This window comes from Pelophylax lessonae, assembly GCF_965119305.1.
Source record: "Pelophylax lessonae genome assembly, chromosome: 1".
NCBI lineage: Eukaryota > Metazoa > Chordata > Amphibia > Anura > Ranidae > Pelophylax > Pelophylax lessonae.
Window position 1 is genome coordinate 861,891,506 of NC_138768.1, and position 19,277 is coordinate 861,910,782.

Consider the following 19,277-nt stretch of genomic DNA (forward strand, 5'->3'; position numbering starts at 1 on the left):
GCCAATGTTGAGTTCCACCTGGTGGGCATGTCACAAATGAGGTGGTTGGTGTGCAGGTTGAATTCCCGTTGAATGTCAGATAAGTGAGCACTGGCATTGAACGAACAGCGGAAATGGCCACAGACTTTTCTGGCCTGCCTCAGGAGATCTTGGGAGCCCGGGTATCTGCTCAAGAAATACTGCACCACCAGATTCAGAACATGTGCCCAGCATGGAACATGTGTCAAGTGTCCCTGTCAGGGGGCGGAGAGAAGGTTGGTACCATTGTCACATACAACCATTCCTGGCTCAAGCTGTCGTGGCGTCAACCATCTCTGAGCCTGCCCCTGCAGAGCTGACAGAATCTCTGCACCGCTGTGACTCTTATCCCCTAGACAGACCAACTGAAGCACAGCATGGCATCTTTTAGCCTGACTGCTTGTGTAGCCCCTTAAATGCTTAGGGAGCACTGCTGCTTCAGAGGACAATTGAGCAGAAGAGGACATGGAGGAGGAGGAGGAGGTGGTGGAGTAGCCAGATGTAGCAGAACCAGCACCAGCTTTTTGGAGGCGTGGTGGCAAAACAAGCTGCAAGATCAAACCCTGTCCTGCATCCTTCCCAGCTGCCAGTAGAGTTACCCAGTGCGCTGTGAAAGAAATGTAACGTCCCTGTCCATGCCTGCTGGACCAAGAGTCAGCAGTAATGTGCACCTTCCTGCTGACTGCTTTGTCCAACGAGGCCAAAACACTACCTTCCACATGACGGTAGAGAGCCGGAATGACCTTACGCGAAAAGAAATGCCTTTTTGGGACCTGCCACTGTGGTGCAGCACATTCCACAAATTCGTGAAAGGGAGCCGAGTCTACCAGATAATAAGGCATCAATTGTATTGCTAGCAATTTGGCCAAGCTAGCATTAAGACACTGAGCATATGGATGGCTGGGACAGTATTTCTTTCTACAGTTCAAAAACTGGGGTAGTGAAATTTGCCTACTGCTCAAGTAAAGCGGTGGTGTACTGCTAGCAGATTGGGTGCAAGTCTCTGTGCCACTCATTGCTATACCATCATCCCTCTCAATGCTGATATTTGAAAAGGCATGAGGTATAGTAGGGTTAGAGATCACAAATGAGGAGCAAGGTGATGTATGCTTGTTTTGATCTGGTGCCTCTTTCAGGTGCTGTTGCCAAGGGACTGCATGGCAGGTCGTCATATGCCTTGTCAAGCATGTGGTGCCCAAGAGGCTGGTGTTCTGGCCACGCTTGATCCACTTTAGACAGATGTTGCAAACAGCAATGCTGCGGTCTACTGCACAGGTGCTGAAAAAAGCCCACGCTAATGAACTTTTGGGAGCCCGCTGGGATTTTGCAGCACCCTGCATCTGTGGAGCTCTGTGCTGTGACGCAATAGGTTGGCTACTGCTATGGCAGCCCCCTGGAGCACATCCTGCCTCGTTGGAGTTGTGCGTCCTCCTCCTCTATCCTGTCAGGAACCCAAGTACAGTCAGTGACCTCATCATCCCCTCTCTCCTTGGCAAACTTGGCAATATGCTTCAGCTGTGGCAACATGACTGCTGGTTTCTTGTCCGTGATTGTCACCCCCTCTCTCTAGGCTTATGTTATTCCCTTCATCAACCTTCGAACCAACATTACAGCTTTCAAATTGCTGCGCATTCTCCAGCAGCATGTCACTGACACTATGATCGAATAGTTCAGCTGACTCCTCCATGCATGATGGTTGGGCAACAAAAGGAGTAGCTGTGGAGAAGAAGCCTGTGGAACGGGCCGCTTTGGCAGCTGCGGTGGAAGGCAAACTACTGTGACCGTGGGTGTCAGAGGAACGAGAAGGATGAGGATGGTTTATTGATCCACTCCACCAACTCTTCCACATGTTGCGGCTGAATAGCACGGGCAGCACCGGAAATAAAGGACGGGCATGCCCCGCCTGCACTATGTCGACTGTGACCACCACTTTTCACAATGGACATAGAGGCTGCTTGCCCCCTTTTCGTGGCCTGTGAGCGTCGGCCTTTCGGACATGATGTTGATACAGATCAATATAGGGTATACGTCACTGACCAATAGATACTCAATGACCTAATATGATGTAATCGATACCCCTATAGATGAGCTGTGGTGGTTATAGATGTACACAAGTGACTGATTAACAATACCCTCACTGATATGATGTAACCTATAGCCCTATAGATGATCTGTGCTGCTTATAGGATGTACCCAAGTGACCGATGAACAATACACTCACTGATATCTGATGTAATCTATAATCCTATAGAAGATCTGTGATGCTTATAGAATGTACCCAAGTGACCGATGAACAATACTCTCACTGATATCTGATGTAATCTATAATCCTATAGAAGATCTGTGCTGCTTATAGGATGTACCCAAGTGACCGATGAACAATATTCTCCCTGATTTCTGATGTAATCTATAATCCTATAGGAGATCTGTGATGCTTACAGGATGTACCCAAGTGACCGATGATCAATACTCTCACTGATATCTGATGTAATCTATAGTCCTATAGAAGATCAGTGATGCTTATAGGATGTACCCAAGTGACCGATGAACAATACTCTTACTGATATCTGATGTAATCTATAATCTTATAGAAGATCTGTGATGCTTAAAGGATGTACCCAAGTGACCGATGAACAATACTCTCACTGATATCTGATGTAATCTATAAACCTATATAGAAGATCTGTGATGCTTATAGGATGTACCCAAGTGACCGATGAACAATTATCTTACTGATATCTGATGTAATCTATAATCCTACAGAAGATCTATGCTGCTTATAGGATGTACCCAAGTGACCGATGAACAATACTCTCACTGATAACTGATGTAATCTATAATCCTATAGAAGATTTGTGATGCTTATAGGATGTACCCAAGTGACCTATGAACAATACTCTCACTGATATCTGATGTAATCTATAATCCTATAGAAGATCTGCCCGGGTACCAACAACTAGAGATGAGTGAATCTGCCCAGGTACCAACAACTAGAGATGAGTGAATCTTTCCATGTGCCACCCACTAGAGATGAGTGAATCATCCTCCCTGGTACCAACAACTAGAGATGAGTGCATCTGCCCAGGTACCAACAACTAGAGATGAGTGAATCTTCCCGTGTACCAACCACTAGAGATGAGTGAATCTTACCGGGTACCAAAAACTAGAGATCAGCCTCAGTTTCATGCAGATCAATTAAATCTGAGGCCGCCACGGCTGATTTAAAAAAGTGAGCCTGCCCACCAGATATAATATGGAGCCTGGCCTGGTACAACATGGTATAAGTTGCTTGGAGGTGCTGCAGGCATTTCTGGACTTCTGTAAATTTGGACTTACAATAAATTTAAGTAACGATCAGTTTCATTGTCAAGCCCAGGGGACAACAATGGACATGGAATGCGCACCTGCCTATGCCAATTTATGTCTTGGAGAATTGGAAAATTGCATGTTTGGGGATGATGCTCTGACGGTGTACATGACCAATGTGACTGGTTGGTTTAGGTACAATTGATGATGTTATTATCCTTTGGCAGGGAAGCAAAGAGGAAGTTGAGAAATTCGTGAAACATATGAGGTCTAACAAATTGAATTTAAAATTTACAAGTACACATAACACCAGATGTGTAAAAAAACTTGGACATTATGATTAGCTAAATGAGAAGCGCTCCCTGATGACCAAACTCTTCAAAAAAACTGACAAAGTCTAAATAATTTGTTACATGCAGACCGTTTCCACCCGGTTCCCCTAAAGAAGGGTATCCCAGTGGGACAATATTTAGGGGAACAAATGAATTGCATATGGATTTTGAAAAAGAGGCTGTGGTCCTCAGAGGAAGGATAAAAAAGAAATGGCTCACCAAGGCATACACTAGACCCAAAATTAGTGATAGAGAAAGTTTATTATTTGGTAACCTCAGAGAGCAAGAAGGAAAAACATGTCTATGTTTACAATACACCCCTTTCCCCCAGGATGTGCTGGATGTATGCCATAAACACTGGTACCTTTGAAGAAAGAATCAGGCAACCTAGTGCCATTTGCTTGGTCCCTAAAAGATATGTTATTAGATATGGGCAGCACAGTGGCTAAATGGTCGGCACTTCTGCCTAGCAGCACTTGGGTCTTCAGTTTGAATCCCAACAGTGGCACTACCTGCTTGGAGTATGCATGTTCTCCCTGTGCCTGCGTGGGTTTTCTCCGAGTTCTCCGGTTTCCTTGCACACTCCAAAGACATGCTGGTAGATTAATTGGCTCCTGTCTAAATTTGCCCTAGTATCTATGATTGTGAGTTAGGGACCTTAGATTGTAAGCTCCTTGAGGGCAGGGACTGATGTGAATGCACATTGACGGCGCTATATAAGTAATAAATAAAAGAAAGGTAGATAACAAACGGAGAGTTGAGGTGACAACAGCTCCTATGTATTTTAGAGAGATATGTTGATCCTTTCAACTGGGCGTACATTGAAATGCTTTGGAAACCTCACATGTGAAACAATGGGTGTGGTCTATATCTTGTTATCAGTGGCTAGGCTTTTATTCATCTCTGCAGTCTCTAGAGAACATTACAACACAATTTCAAAGTTTTTTTTTTTTTATCCAATAAAGTTTTTATTGAGAAAAGTTATGGATGTACAATAAAATCATATAAAAAGACAAGATATATATGCGAATACAGCACATATACGTTAACATACAGAAGATCATCAAATTGATGCACACTCAGGAGAATTCAACTTCTAATGGTATCAAATACAGGTTTATAAAGTAGCACTCTGGTGGAGATTAATAGGGTGATGGTGGTATGTCTTCTGTCTGAACTTGGAATGTATCTCATGTAACGTTTGGAAGTTGTCTTAGCACATGGGAAGTGGTGATGGCAGCATGGGTATAAATTGGATGTCTATTTTTTGACGGACATTCACAAGAGACTTATAAGTATCAGAACAGAATATTTGTATATTTTGCTTTAAGGAAAACCCAGAAAGGTAATAGTATTTGCCTTATAAGTAGAAGATATGGAGTGGGGGGGGGGGGGTAGGGGTAGGAGGGAGATAAGGAAGAAAAGAAAGAGAAGGGAGAGAGAAAGAGTAGAGAGAAGAGAAAGAAGAGAAAAAAAAGGGGGGGGTAAATATGAAAATCCGAGGTGCTCAGGGATGTTACAAGGAGGGGAAGGGGTTTCTCTCCCCAATCTCCGACCCCACCTGCACATGACCATCAGCAGTCTGTAAGCAGAAGCGGTGAGGTCAGAAGCCATACCTTAGGTTGAGCATTACCTTAGTTCAGATTTAATGTGACACTTTGGGACCCTTCACCTTCATCCCTTGTTTAGGGGTGAGAAGCTGCCCAACGTGTCTTAAGCCCAGGTTGTCATGTGCTATGTATGTCTCGAATTAACTGTATAGGTGGGAAGTAGGTTGAGTGGAAAGGATGTAGTTACCCTACTAATATGGTGTAGTTATCTGTGTTGAGAGAAAGTATCCAACAGTCCTATATATGGGAGAACTGACCTGGTAGATCTCGAGCTATAGCAACTAGTTCCTCCATTTCTGCAATCTTATCTACTCGCTTGAGCCATTCAGAGATGGTGGGTACTTGAGTTGATCTCCGATGTATAGGTATGCACATCTTGGCTGCATTAAGAAGGGGAAGGACTATGGTTTTCCTGTATCAGCATATTGGTGTATCAGAGTGGTGAAGCAGGAACAGTGTCGGGGTGTACTCCAGTGTACATGAGGATATAAGTTCTATCAGGTCATGAATTTGTGTCCAAAATGGCTGAATTGATGGACAAGTCCACCATATATGGATAAAATGCAATTTTATATATATATTTATCATATTTATGCGTTTGATTCCGATTGTCAGGAAAATTTCATGATTATGCGTTTGATGCCCAATGGGCATCAAACACATAAACATTAAATATTCCTGACAGAATTCTACAGCTGGACATACCAAACTTACTGACATGTATTATACATGTTTGCCATGTTCAGCTGTAAAATTCTGTCAGAATGTCAGTCCACATTGTCCTTTGCAGGGTGAGGGTGATATATGCGATTGTAAATGAGCAGTGGACTCACTACTCAACTCACCAGCTGGCGCCAGTGCCACCTCTAAAATGGATGCCCCGGACCTGCTGCTCCTTGTGTCCTGTGCTCTGGCTCCTCCTCTGCTCTCATCTACTTCACTTGTCTGTGCCTTCCACGGCACTCTGCAGGGCTTGGCTGGTGCACTCGGTGCACAGACTGTGACAGCGCAGGCGCGTGCACCTCGCTCTCGGACGTCACGCCACTGGCACACCTCCATCAGGAGGAACGCCCTCCTCCCTCTTGCTGACCTGTCATTCATTGCATAGGAGCCACTAGGGAGCGTTTCGCCACGGCGGTGCCTCAGCCTTGTCTTAAATGCTTTTGCATTTTAATTGGGGGGCACATGGGGGGGCACAGTGCAAGTGTTCCAATTCTATGACATACAGGACAAGCCTACAGCATGACAAAATGGATAATTTAAAGATTTGGGTGGTAGAAAAGGTTTTTGAAGACCCTCAGAGACGTAGTATGACAAAAAATTCTAGAAAAAGAGTGTTAATGGATTTGGGAATCATTGTGCAAGAATTTCTTGTAAAAACAGAGAAGTCTGGTGTTGGCCTGGGAACAATCTTATCCCAGGAAATTAATGGGGAAGAACATCCAAAAGCAAGAATTGTAATTGCTTGTAGTACACAGGCCAGAGATCCAGCAAGGAAATGCTGTTGATTTGTCAAGTATCCACTATATGTTGGCAAAATGTCTTGCTTTCCACAGGTCTGAGAAAAGGTGGATGGTATGTCAAGCTTGTGGACAGTGTACATGTGACACCTAGGCTTCTCACCTACACATGGTAAGGAGCTTTAAGGTATGTGACTGACGTGGAGAACACAAACGTGTGGTTTTCTAAGATTTTAATAAGTTCTTTTTGGTTTTTCTGGAGATTCTTTGGAGGCTTTGTAGAGCTTTGGGTGGGATAAATGAGATGGGGATGGGATGGCCTTCACTTCATAGGTTCACATTTTACCTGGTAGCCAGACCTTATTATTAGTTGCAACTGTGCACAGGTCTTTTTATATATATATACTATATATATATATATATATATATATATATATATATATATATATATATATATATATGAGATGATTGATGCTAAGGGCTCTCTCTCTCTCTCTCTCTCGCTGTCCTCGTAAAAGCCTGCTGCTGTGTCAAAAGGCTGACTGTTGACAGAAAACTATAAAGGTGCAAGAGATGCATGTTTGTTTCAGGGAACCCTTTAGAAGGTAATCTGTTAGTCATGAACTGACGTGAATTTAGTTAGTGGCTTAGGCAAGCATATTTGTTGTTTGTTTTATGCTACAGATTTGACTATGCAACGATGCTTGATAAAATGGTAAAAAGGCGCTGGTAACCCTGGATGTTATTATTAAATGAAAAATAATAATAGTAAAGTGCTAATTCTGTTGTGCAAATGTAGCAAAAAAAGTGCTAGCTCTTGTTTCTATTGTGAAAAAATAATGCTTTAAGTATTTGAAATGAATTCAAAACAAAATAAAAGTGCTAATTTTCATAAACAAAATCACTATAAATTTAAAAATAGTGAAGTGCTAGTGACAAGAAAGTGTACTGTGCAATACAAAAAATCTATAAAGTGCTGGACAGTGCAATAAGTTACCATTAAGGTGCTTGTTAATAGCAAATACACTTAGTATATCTTCAAAAAAGTTCCAATATTAAACATATAAATATATTGCTCTGTGAATAAATAAATTGACAATAAAATTGTATAAATATAAATATAGTGCTTGAAAAGTGCTTGAATAGTGGGCTGCGATCCAGACAGTTCATGCAAAATAGTGTAGGAATTGATTTCCTATGGATCAGGTGCTCCAGTGAATAAGGGTGGTAATCTATGCCTCTTATGCCCCGTACACACGTGCAGATTGTCGGCCGAAAAGATTCGGCCGACGACCGATCGGCCGATTTTTGGCTTGTTAGTATGATGCTTCCGACAGCCGACAGCGCACTTTCGGCCGAAAAGAATCTGTCGTGCAAGCATTAAAATTTTTGTATGCCGACACCAAAGCGGCCAATTGTTCGCCAGTCAATACAGAATTCGGCCGACAGACAGCAGATTTGCAAGACTGGGCATGCTCAGAAAAGAAAAAACACAGGGAAAGTTAACCATCACATGACATCACTTCTGCAGTCGGCTGTAGTCGGCGGACAAAATTCTTGTGCAGTCTTTTGCACTTTTCAACAGACACGACAGCCCGGGGACAAAAGACGGCCGATCGTTCGGCCGACGATCTGCACGTGTGTACGAGGCATTAAGCCCCGTACACACGCACAGATTGTTGGCCGTAAATTGTTGGCCAATGTCCGATCTGTCGATTGTAGGCTTGTTAGTATGATGCTTCCGACAACCAACTGCGAATTTTCGGCCGAAAAAAATCTGGTGTGCAGGCTATAAAATTTTTGTTGGCCAACAAAAAAACGGCCAATTGTTCCTCAGTCAGTACAGATTTCGGCAGACAAAAATCAGATGAGCAAGACTGGGCATGCTCAGAGAAGAAAAAACACAGGGAAAGTCAACCATCACATGACATCACTTCTGAAGTTGGTTTTTGTTGGCCAACAAAAGTCCAGTGCAAGTCTAGAGCACATTTCAACCAACAAATAACACTGGACAAAAGTTGGCCGATCGGTTGGCCAACAATCTGTGCGTTTGTACGGGGCTTTACCAGATCCTGGTAGGTCACACAGACCTCAAATGCATGTGATCCTATTTCCTTAAGCTGGATACACACTATCCAACTTTTGTGGTTAGATTTCCTTCAGATTTACCTTTTCTATGTAGTGCAAGGGCCTGCCAGATTGCATACAAATTGAAAGTGTTTAGGTTTGACCTCATATTATATGGTTTTGGTAAGTCTAAAGGAAAAAGTCTTCAGAAAATCTTATAGTGTGTATGGCCCATTAGGTGGATCAGACCATAGGCACACCTTCACTCCACCTTGATTATTTTTATGGTTTCCAACAAAATTATGATTTGGAAAAAATAATATACTCCTTCTCCTCACTCCTCCATTAGTGACCTCACGTGGGTATATATTTTATGCCCATATGCAGGGAGACGGATAAGAAGCCAAAAATAGTGTAATGCTGTATTTATTTTATATTACATCAAAACATAAAAATGGCTGCTTACTCATTGTTTACTTAATTGAAACAAGAGCTAGCACTCTGAGTTTTATATATAATTTTTCGATACATTTGCACAACAGAATTAGCACTTTACTATTATTATTTTTCATTTAATAATAACATCTAGGGTTACCAGCGCCTTTTTTTCCTATTTTATCCAGTTTAGTTATTGTAATTTTACAATTAAAGGGGCAGCAGGTTACAGTACTGTTTAACCTCTAAGAACCAGGCGCCTTCACACAAATTTAATGAAACTATGCTTGTTTGCTGCCTTGGTGAATAAGAGTGCAGGACAAACCTGCTTGGACTGTTTCTGGGTGTTCCTATCCTGTGCATGGTTTCATGGGTTACCAATTCAGCCTGCTCCCCTTACAATATTTATATATTGCAGAGTTCAGGGGTAATTCCCAAGTAATGCAAAATTCTAATTTCATTAGTATGTAACACAGAGGGGTCAGGAGTAAGAAACGCAGGGGTCATAAGTCATAAGTATTTAATTCATAGTGCAGGAGTCAGTAATATGTACACTGATTTGCCATAACTTTATGAGCACCAACCTTATATTGAGTAGGTCCCCCTTTTGCCTCCAAAACAGCCCTGACCAATAGATGAATGGACTCCACTAGACCTCTAAAGGTATGCTGTGGTATCTGTCACCAAGCCATCAGTAGCAAACCCTTTAATCCCTGTAAGTTGCAAGGTGGGATCAAATTTGTTTTTCCAGCACATATCACAGGTGCTCAATGGGATTTAGATCTGGAGAATTCTGAGGCCAAGCCAAAACCTCAAACTCTTTGTTGTGTTTCTCAAACCATTCTTGAACAATTTTTGGCCGTGTTGCAGGGTGCATTATCTTGCTGAAGAGGCCACTAGCATCAAGGAATACCATTTCCATGAAGAGGCGTACTTGGTCACCAACAATGTTTAGGTAGGTGGTACATGTCAAAGTAACATCCACATCGTGGTTTCAAAACCAGGGTTCCGTAGAACCCTAGGGTTCCTCCTGAGGTTGCTAGGGGTTCCTTGAACAATGGGCAATTTCTACCTCTCCGATAAGTTCCCAATGACACCATTGTTCCTTTTAGCTATCTGTAAGGGGGTATATCTTCCCAATGATGACAAGAGTAAGGAGCATTCTTCCCACTGACTGTCACACTAATGTGTCATGAGTTGTAGATATTTAATATTTAGCAGGGGTTCCCTAGACCAGAAATTTATTTCAGGGGTTCCTCTGTGTTGAAAAGGTTGAGAAAGACTGATCTACATGAATGGTAGAACCCAAGGTTTCGCAACAGAACGTTACCCAAAACATTACACTGCCTCTGCCAGCTAGCCTTCTTCCCATACTGCATCCTGGGGCCATCTCTTCCCCAGGTAAGAGACACACACGCATCCACCCATTCACATGATATATAAGAAAACATGATTTATCAGACCAGGCCACCTTCTTCCATTGCTCAGTGATCCAGTTCTAGCTTTTACGGGTCCATTGTAGGCTGTGGATACGGGTCAGTATGGGCACCCTGACTGGATTGTGGCTATGCAGCCCCATCAACAAACTGTGATGCCCATATCAACACATCAACTTAAGGTACAACATGTTTACTTGCTGCCTTATATATTCTACCGACTTTCAGGTGCCACTGTAACCAGATAATCAATGGTATTCACTTGACCACCTGTCAGTGGTCATAAAGTTATGGCTGATCGAAAAAGAACAGGGCTCAGGAGAAAGCAACATTGAGTGCAGAGGTCAGTAGTATGCAGTGGGAAATGCAGGGGTCAGGAGTAAGTAGCACAGAGTAACACTTATGACTATTGGCGTTCTGATCTGAGGACTGAGAGGCAGTAACCACTTTTCACAGAGAGGTGGCACAGTGGGGTCATGATCTACACATCACATAGCAGCAATTGATGGGTAGATCATAATCGATCTGTTGCCAACCCCGCATTAGAATGACAACAAAAAGCCAGATCACGATTTTTGCTACTTCTTTGAGCTGCACAGCATCAGGTCCCAGCTCTACAGAGACTAAGACAATGTCTCCTTTGTTGTTGATTTTGTGAAGCTACCTGTGTGTCTATGGTCAGCCTTATATTTGCCACGACACACCAAGCTGTACACAAGCTTTTTACACTTTGAAGACCCAAAGTAATAGATAACAGGATCCAGACAACAGCTGATGCTACTACAACTAACAGATAGCATATAGACAAAATACAAAGAGCTGCCAAATGACTTATCAAAATTGAGATAATAAATTAAAAAGATAATATTGGTTGGGCCAAAACAGATGATATATTCAAAAAGTACAATGATGCAAAGGAACACTGATCTGGATTTTTTAAAGGTGCTTTCAATTGTGTGTGAGCTTAAACGTCGGATGGTCATGATGTAACAGAATACTGTAATCATAAAAGGCAACAAAAAGAAAGTAGAAATGAAAGTGGTGAAATAATAAAAGTAAAAACCTTGAATGTGTGTAATTTTCAGCATGTCATAACAAGTTGTAATGTTTAGTTGGTCAATGTAAACAGTTAGCTTGCTTATGAGAAGCGGCACAGTGCCGGCGATAGAAACCAACCAGATCATGAAACAGGTTATCCAGGCTCTTCTCACTGTGCGCCATAAAAGGGACTGCATGGGGTAGACCACCGCCAAGAACCGGTCAACACTGATACCAGTCATGAGCAAGATGGAGCAGTACATGTTGGAGTAAAATGTAGCAGTGACTAATCGACACATTCCTTCTCCAATGACCCAATGGTTTCCTGAAATCCGGTAAACAATGTTGAAAGGAAGCAAAACACCGAAGAGGATATCAGAGACAGCTAAGTTCAACATGAAGACCACTGATGGTGTCTTCACTTTAATTCTGAACAGGAATATGATGATTGCCATTATATTGCAGGGCAGTGATATGAGGAATACGACTGTGTAGACCGAAGGTATAAATTTAGTCAACCACCGACTGCTGAGATAACCTAAAACTTCAGCTGGAATCCGCAAGGAGGTCTTATTGTTTTTTTTGTGAGTTTTCGAATCTAAAGGAAACAACAGACAAATAGGAAATTAACTACAGCGACTGAACATGGCACGAGCACTATAATGAAAACTTAAACAGGACAAAGCATTATTATACATAGTGTACCCAAAAAAGTTCAAAGTGAAAAGGTTAAAAGTGAACGTTGGACCATAAGGAAGGCTGAATGCCGACAAATTGATGCTTTTGAACCATGGTGTTGGACCACGGTGGTTGACTAACACCATTGTGTTAGTCAACCACCGACTGCTGAGATAACCTAAAACTTCAGCTGGAATCCGCAAGGAGGTCTTATTGTTTTTTTTGTGAGTTTTCGAATCTAAAGGAAACAACAGACAAATAGGAAATTAACTACAGCGACTGGACATGGCACGGGCACTATAATGAAAACCTAAACAGGACAAAGCATTATTATACATAGTGTACCCAAAAAAGTTCAAAGTGAAAAAGTTAAAAGTGAATGTTGGACCATAAGGATGGCTGAATGCTGACAAATTGATGCTTTTGAACCATGGTGTTGGACCACGGTGGTTGACTAACACCATGGTGTTAGTCAACCACCGACTGCTGAGATAACCTAAAACTTCAGCTGGAATCCGCAAGGAGGTCTTATTGTTTTTTTTGTGAGTTTTCGAATCTAAAGGAAACAACAGACAATTAGTAAATTAACTACAGCGACTGGACATGGCACGAGCACTATAATGAAAACTTAAACAGGACAAAGCATTATTATACATAGTGTACCCAAAAAAGTTCAAAGTGAAAAGTTGGACCATATGGAAGGCTGAATGCCGACAAATTGATGCTTTTGAACCATGGTGTTGGAGAAGACTCTTGAAAGTTTCTTAGATGGAAAGAAAATCAAACCAGTCAATCCTGAAGGAAATTAAACCTGGATTTTCACTGGAAGGACAGATCCTGCAGCTGAAACTCGAATACTTTGGCCACCTAATGCGAAGAGAGGACTCATTGGAAAAGACCCTGATGCTGGGAAACATAAAATGAGAAGAGGACAACAGAAAGCAAGATGGATAGGTAGCATCATCAAAACAATGAACATGAAGTTAATCAGTTCTGGACCGGAAGGATTTGCCCCCTTAATGACCAGGCCATTTTTGCGATTCAGCACTGTGTTACTTTAACTGACAATTGCGCGGTCGTGCAACGCTGTACTGAAATAAAATTGATGTTGTTTTTTCCCACAAATAGAGCTTTTTTTTTGGTGGTATTTGATCACCTGTGCGATTTTTACTTTTTGGGCTACGCTAAAAACAACAAAAAAAAAAGACAATTCTGAAAAAAATATATATATTTTTCAAATTCTGCTATAAAACATTCCCCCCCAAAATGGTAAAAATCTAAATTTTTGATCCTTTTAGGCTAATTTGTATTTTGCTACATATTTTTGGTAAAAAAAATTGCAATAAGCGCGATTGGTTTGCGCAATAGTTATCTACAAACTAGGGGAAAGATTTATGTGATTTTTTTTTTACTAGAAATGGCTGCAATCTGCGATTTTTAGCAGGACTGCGACATTGCGGTGGACAGATCGGACCCCTAACTGACATTTTTGACACTTTTGGGGTGACCAGTGACATTACTACAGTAATCAGTGCTATAAATAGGCACTGTTACTGTAATAATGACACAGGCAGGGAAAGGGGTTAACCTAGGGGTGATCAAAGGGTTACTTGTGAGCATAGGGGAGTGTTTTCTAACTGTGGGGGGAGGGACTTGTGAAATGTTCATAGAGACCTATGATCCTATATAGAAGGATCACAGGCGCTCTGTGATCATTTCAGAGAGAAGAACGGTCAGCTGTGTCTACAACAGCTGACTGGTGTTCTCTCTCAGCGGCGAGCGATAGCGGGTGTCAGGCCGCAATCGTGGGCGCTGGTCCCATGGATCGGTATCCCCACTGCCTAGTGGGGGTGGGACAGCGCCGCCGGCAGCCCACGCTTGCCCCCCAGCACCACTCCTGTGAACCAACGTATCGGTACGTCAATTCGCGCAGCCGAGCCAGCCTGCCACATTATATATGCGGTGGGCAGTCGGCAAGTGGTTAAACAAGCTACGGGAGGCAGTGGAGGACAGAAAAGCCTGGCGTGCTATGGTTCATGAGATAACGAAGAGTATGACACGACTAAATGACTGAACAACAACAACCCAATAAGGTTAGTGGCGATTTGAGGTTGTGAGGAAAGGACTGCATGGTTCCCAGCTTGGTAGAAGCCATGCCCTCTGGTGGGTGGGCACCTCTACTAGTGTAGTATTTTACTACACTTTTACACTACTTTGGGGTAGAGATTTTTGGTACAAAAAGTACAGCCCTGGTAATTTGGCAGAGGAAAATGCCTCGGTACATGTTGGGATACTGTATAAATGCCAGGAGCACATGTAGTCGGGGCTTTCAGCTGGAGGGCGGAGTCCCGGAGTGAGGGGGTGGCTCCCTCCTCCTCTACAGAAGTTACCATGTGGTCTCAGATGGTTGACCTGAGGGCCTAAAGAGCTAGAGAGGAACTGAACCTGGAGGTCCTCTAAAGCTAACTGGAAGGGGAGACACTGGAAGAATCTGTTTCTGCAGTACAGTGAGTACAGATCTGTGTCAAGGGTCCTGGCCTGAGGGAGGGGCCATCCCTGCGGCTAGAAGAGTCAGTGGGGACTCCTGATCCAAGGGGAAGCTGCTGAAATAAGGGGGGAGGGGGTCTCTATTCTAAGGGAAGACTCCTGATGCAAGTGGGAGATGCTGATCTAAATAGGGTCTCTAATCTAAAAGGGACACCAAATCCATGGATCCATGGGGGAGATGCTGATCTAAGTGGGAACACTGATCTAAGTGGGGTCTCTAATCCACAGGGGGACACCCAATCATAGGGGGAAATGCTGATCTAAGGGGTGTCTCTAATCTAAGGGGGGACTCCTGAACCAAAGGGGAGACGCTGATCTACGGGGGGCTTTGATCCAAGGAGGTTTTCTAATCCAAGGGGGGACTCCTGATCCAGGTTGGAGACACTGATCTCTAAAGGGGGGGGGGGGGCTCCTGTTCCATGGCAGAGATGTGCTGATCTGAGGGGGGTCGCTAATCCAAGGGGGCACTCGTGATCCAAGGAGAGATGCTGAACTAAAGGGGGGGTCTATAATCTAAGGGAGGATTCCTGATCCAAGTGGGAGATGCTGATTTAAATGGGGCCTCTAATCTAAGAGGCACTCCAAATCCATGGGGAGATGCTGATATAAGTGGGAACACTGATCTAAGGGGGGTCTCTAATCCAAGGGGGGGGCCCAGATTATAGGGGAAAACGCTGATCTAGTGGGGAACCTGATCTAAGGGGGGGTCTCTAATCTTAGTGGGGACTCCTGATCCAAGGGGAAGATGCTGATATAAGGGGGGTCGCTAATCCAAAGGGGGCACTCCTGATCCAAACGAGAGATACTAAACTAAGGGGGGAGGGGTCTCTAATCTTAGGGAGGACTCCTGATCCAAGTGGAAGATGCTGATCTAAATGGGGTCTCTAATCTAAAAGGGACACCAAATTCATGCATCCATGGGGGAGATGCTGATCTAAGTGGGAACACTGACCTAAGTGGGGTCTGTAATCCACAGGCGGACTCCTAATCATAGGGGAAGATGCTGATCTAAGGGGACTCTGATCTAAGGGTGGTCTCTAATCTTAGTGGGGACTCTTGATCCAAGGGGAAGATGCTGATCTAAGGGGGGTCGCCAATCCAAGGGGGCACTCCTGATCCAAGTGAGAGATGCTGAAATAAGGTGGGAGAGAGTCTCTAATCTAGGGGAGGACTCCTGATCCAAGGGGGAGACGCTGATCTAAGGCGGGGTCTCTAATCTTAGCGGGGACTCCTTATCTAAAGGGGAGATGCTGATCTAATGAGGGGGGGGGTCGCTAATCCAAGGGGGCACTTCTGATTCAAGTGAGAGATGCTGAACTAAGGTGGGGGGTCTCTAATCTAGGGGAGGACTGCTGATCTAAGGGGGGGTCTCTAAACTTAGTGGGGACTCCTGATCAAAGTGAGAGATGCTGAACTAAGGGTGGGGGGGGGGGGGTCTCTGATCTAAGGGAGGATTTCTGATCCAAGTGGGAGATGCTGAGCTAATTGGGGTCTCTAATCTTAGAGGGTCTCCAAATCTAAGGGGGAGATGCTGATCTAAGCGTGAACACTGATCTAAGGGGGCGGTCTCTATTCCATGGGGGACTTCCGATCATAGGGGGAGATGCTGATCTAAGGGAGACTCTAATCTGAGGGGGAACTCCTGATCCAAGGGGGAGATCCTGATATAAGGGGGGGGGGGTTTCACTCCTGATCCAAGTGAGAGATGCTGAACTAAGGGGGGGGGGGGGGTATCTAGTCTAAGGGAGGACTCCTGATCCAAGTAGGAGATGCTGATCTAAATGAGGTCTCTAATCTAAGAGGGACTACAAATCCTTTGGGAAGATGCTGATCTAACAGGGGGGGGTCTCTAATCCAAGGTGGGACTCCCAATCATAGGGAAAGACACTGATCTAAGGGGGGGGGGGATCTCTAATCTTAGTAGGGACCAATCCAAGGGGGAGATGCTGATTGAAGTGGGGGGGTTGCTAATCCAAGTGGGCACTCCTGATCCACGTGGGAGATGCTGAATTAAAGGGATGGGGTCTCTAATCTAAAAGATACTTCAAATCCATGGGGGAGATGCTGATCAAAGTGGGAACACTGATTTAAGTGGGGTCTCTAATCCATGAAGGGACTCCCTAATAATAAGGGGAGATGCTGTTCTAAGGGGACTCTGATCTAAGGGGGGATCTCTAATCTTAGTGGGGACTCCTGATCCAAGGGGGGATGCTGATCTAAGGGGGGTCGTTAATCCAAAGGGGCGCTCTTGATCCAAGTGAGAGATGCTGAACTAAGGAGGGGGGGGGGGGGGGGGGTCTCTAATCTAAGGGAGGATTCCTGATCCAAGTGGGAGATGCTGATCAAAATGGGGTCTCTAATCTAAGTGGGACTCTAAATCCTACTCTAAGCAGGAACACTGATCTAAAGGGGGTCTCTATTTCATAGGGGGACTCCCAATTAAAGGAGGAGTTGCTGATCAAAGGGGGGCCCTGATCTGTGTAAAGCATGTGCACATATAGCCAAAACACATAAAGGACCATGATTTACATGATTATATCATTCCTAGCCTTAGTCCAATAGGGGATGTCCCAGGATGATACTGAACCAGAGATGCAGCAGGCTAGGCTATCTAAAAGTAAAAAAGTTAACCAGCATCTCAGTATAGGGAGTAAATAGTGAGCCAGAGTAATGACTGAATAAACATGTGATACAAATATATAAAGAACAACACAGAGCTAACAAACTAAAATCAAAAAGCAGCTAGCACTACAATCAACAAAAAAAATTGTGTACAAATAAAGTATAAAAAAATGCAGCGCTGAATAATGTATATATAAATGTTGATCAAATACAGTACCTCACAAAAGTGAGTACACCCCTCACATTTTTGTAAGTATTTTATTACCTCTTTTTATGTAACATCACTGAAGAAATTACACTTTGCTACAATGTAAAGTAGTGAGTGTACAGCTTGTATAACAGTGTAAATTTGCTGTCCCCTCAAAATAACTCAATACACAGCCATTAATGTCTAAACCGCTGGCAAAAGAAAGTGAGTACACCCCTAAGTTAAAATGTCCAAATTTGGCCCAAAGTGTCAATATTTTGTGTGGCCACCATTATTTTCCAGCACTGCCTTAACCCTCATGGGCATGGAGTTCATCAGAGCTTCACAGGTTGCCACTGGAGTCCTCTTCCGCTCCTCCATGACGACATCACGGAGCTGGTGAATGTTAGAGACCTTGCGCTCCTCCACCTTCTGTTTGCCCCACAGATGCTCAATAGGGTTTAGGTCTGGAGACATGCTTGGCCAGTCCATCACCTTTACCCTCAGCTTCTTTAGTAAGGCATTGGTCGTCTTGGAGGTGCGTTTAGGGTTGTTGTCATGTTGGAATACTGCCCTGCTGGCCAGTCTCCGAAGGGAGGGGATCATGCTCTGCTTCAGTACATGTTGACATTCATGGTTCCCTCAATGAACTGTAGCTCCCCAGTTCCGGCAGCACTCATGCAGCCCCAGACCATGACACTCCCACCACCATGCTTGACTGTAGGCAAGACACACTTGTCTTTGTACTCCTCACCTGGTTGCCGTCACACGCACCTGACACTATCTGAACCAAATAAGTTTATCTTGGTCTCATCAGACCACAGGACATGGTTCAAGTAACTCATATCCTTAGTCTTGTCTTCAGCAAACTGTTTGTGGGCTTTCTTGTGCATCATCTTTAGAAGAGGCTTCCTTCTGGGACAACAGCCATGCAGACCAATTTGGTGTGACGTATGGTCTGAGCACTGACAGGCTGACCCCCCCCCCCCCCACCCCTTCAACCTCTGCAGCAATGCTGGCAGCACTCATACTTTTATTTCCAAAAGACAACCTCTGGATATGACGCCAAGCACGTGCACTCAACTTCTTTGGTCAACCATGGCAAGGCCTGTTCTGAGTGGAATCTGTTTTGTTAAACCGATGTATGGTCTTGGCCACCGAGCTGCAGCTCTGTTTCAGGGTCTTGGCAATCTTCGTATAGCCTAGGCCATCTTTATGTAGAGCAACAATTCTTTTTTTCAGATCCTCAAAGAGTTCTTTGCCATGAGGTGCCATGTTGAACATCCAGTGACCAGTATGAGAGAGTGAGAGCAATAACACCAAATTTAACACACCTACTCCCCATTCACACCTGAGACGAGTCACATGACACAGAGGAGGGAAAATGTCTAAATGGTCCCAATTTGGACATTTTCACTTAGGGTGTACTTACTTTTGTTGCCAGGGGTTTAGACATTAATGGCTGTGTGTTGAATTATTTTGAGGGGACAGCAAATTTACACTGTTATACAAGCTGTACACTCACTACTTTACATTGAAGG

At 43.8% G+C, this 19,277-nt stretch overlaps 1 protein-coding gene across 1 annotated transcript in view; it reads right to left on the reverse strand.

The window, feature by feature from the left end:
- Positions 1-11,287: 11,287 nt before the first annotated feature.
- The window catches only part of LOC309550108 (proteinase-activated receptor 1-like), a gene marked incomplete at both ends in the record, with an annotated part of 70,330 nt that continues 62,340 nt past the window's right edge, over positions 11,288-19,277 (reverse strand). The window contains one exon of the mRNA XM_082250564.1: positions 11,288-12,300. Coding sequence (XP_082106690.1) covers positions 11,288-12,300 — 1,013 coding nt within the window. The remainder of the gene's footprint in view (positions 12,301-19,277) is intronic.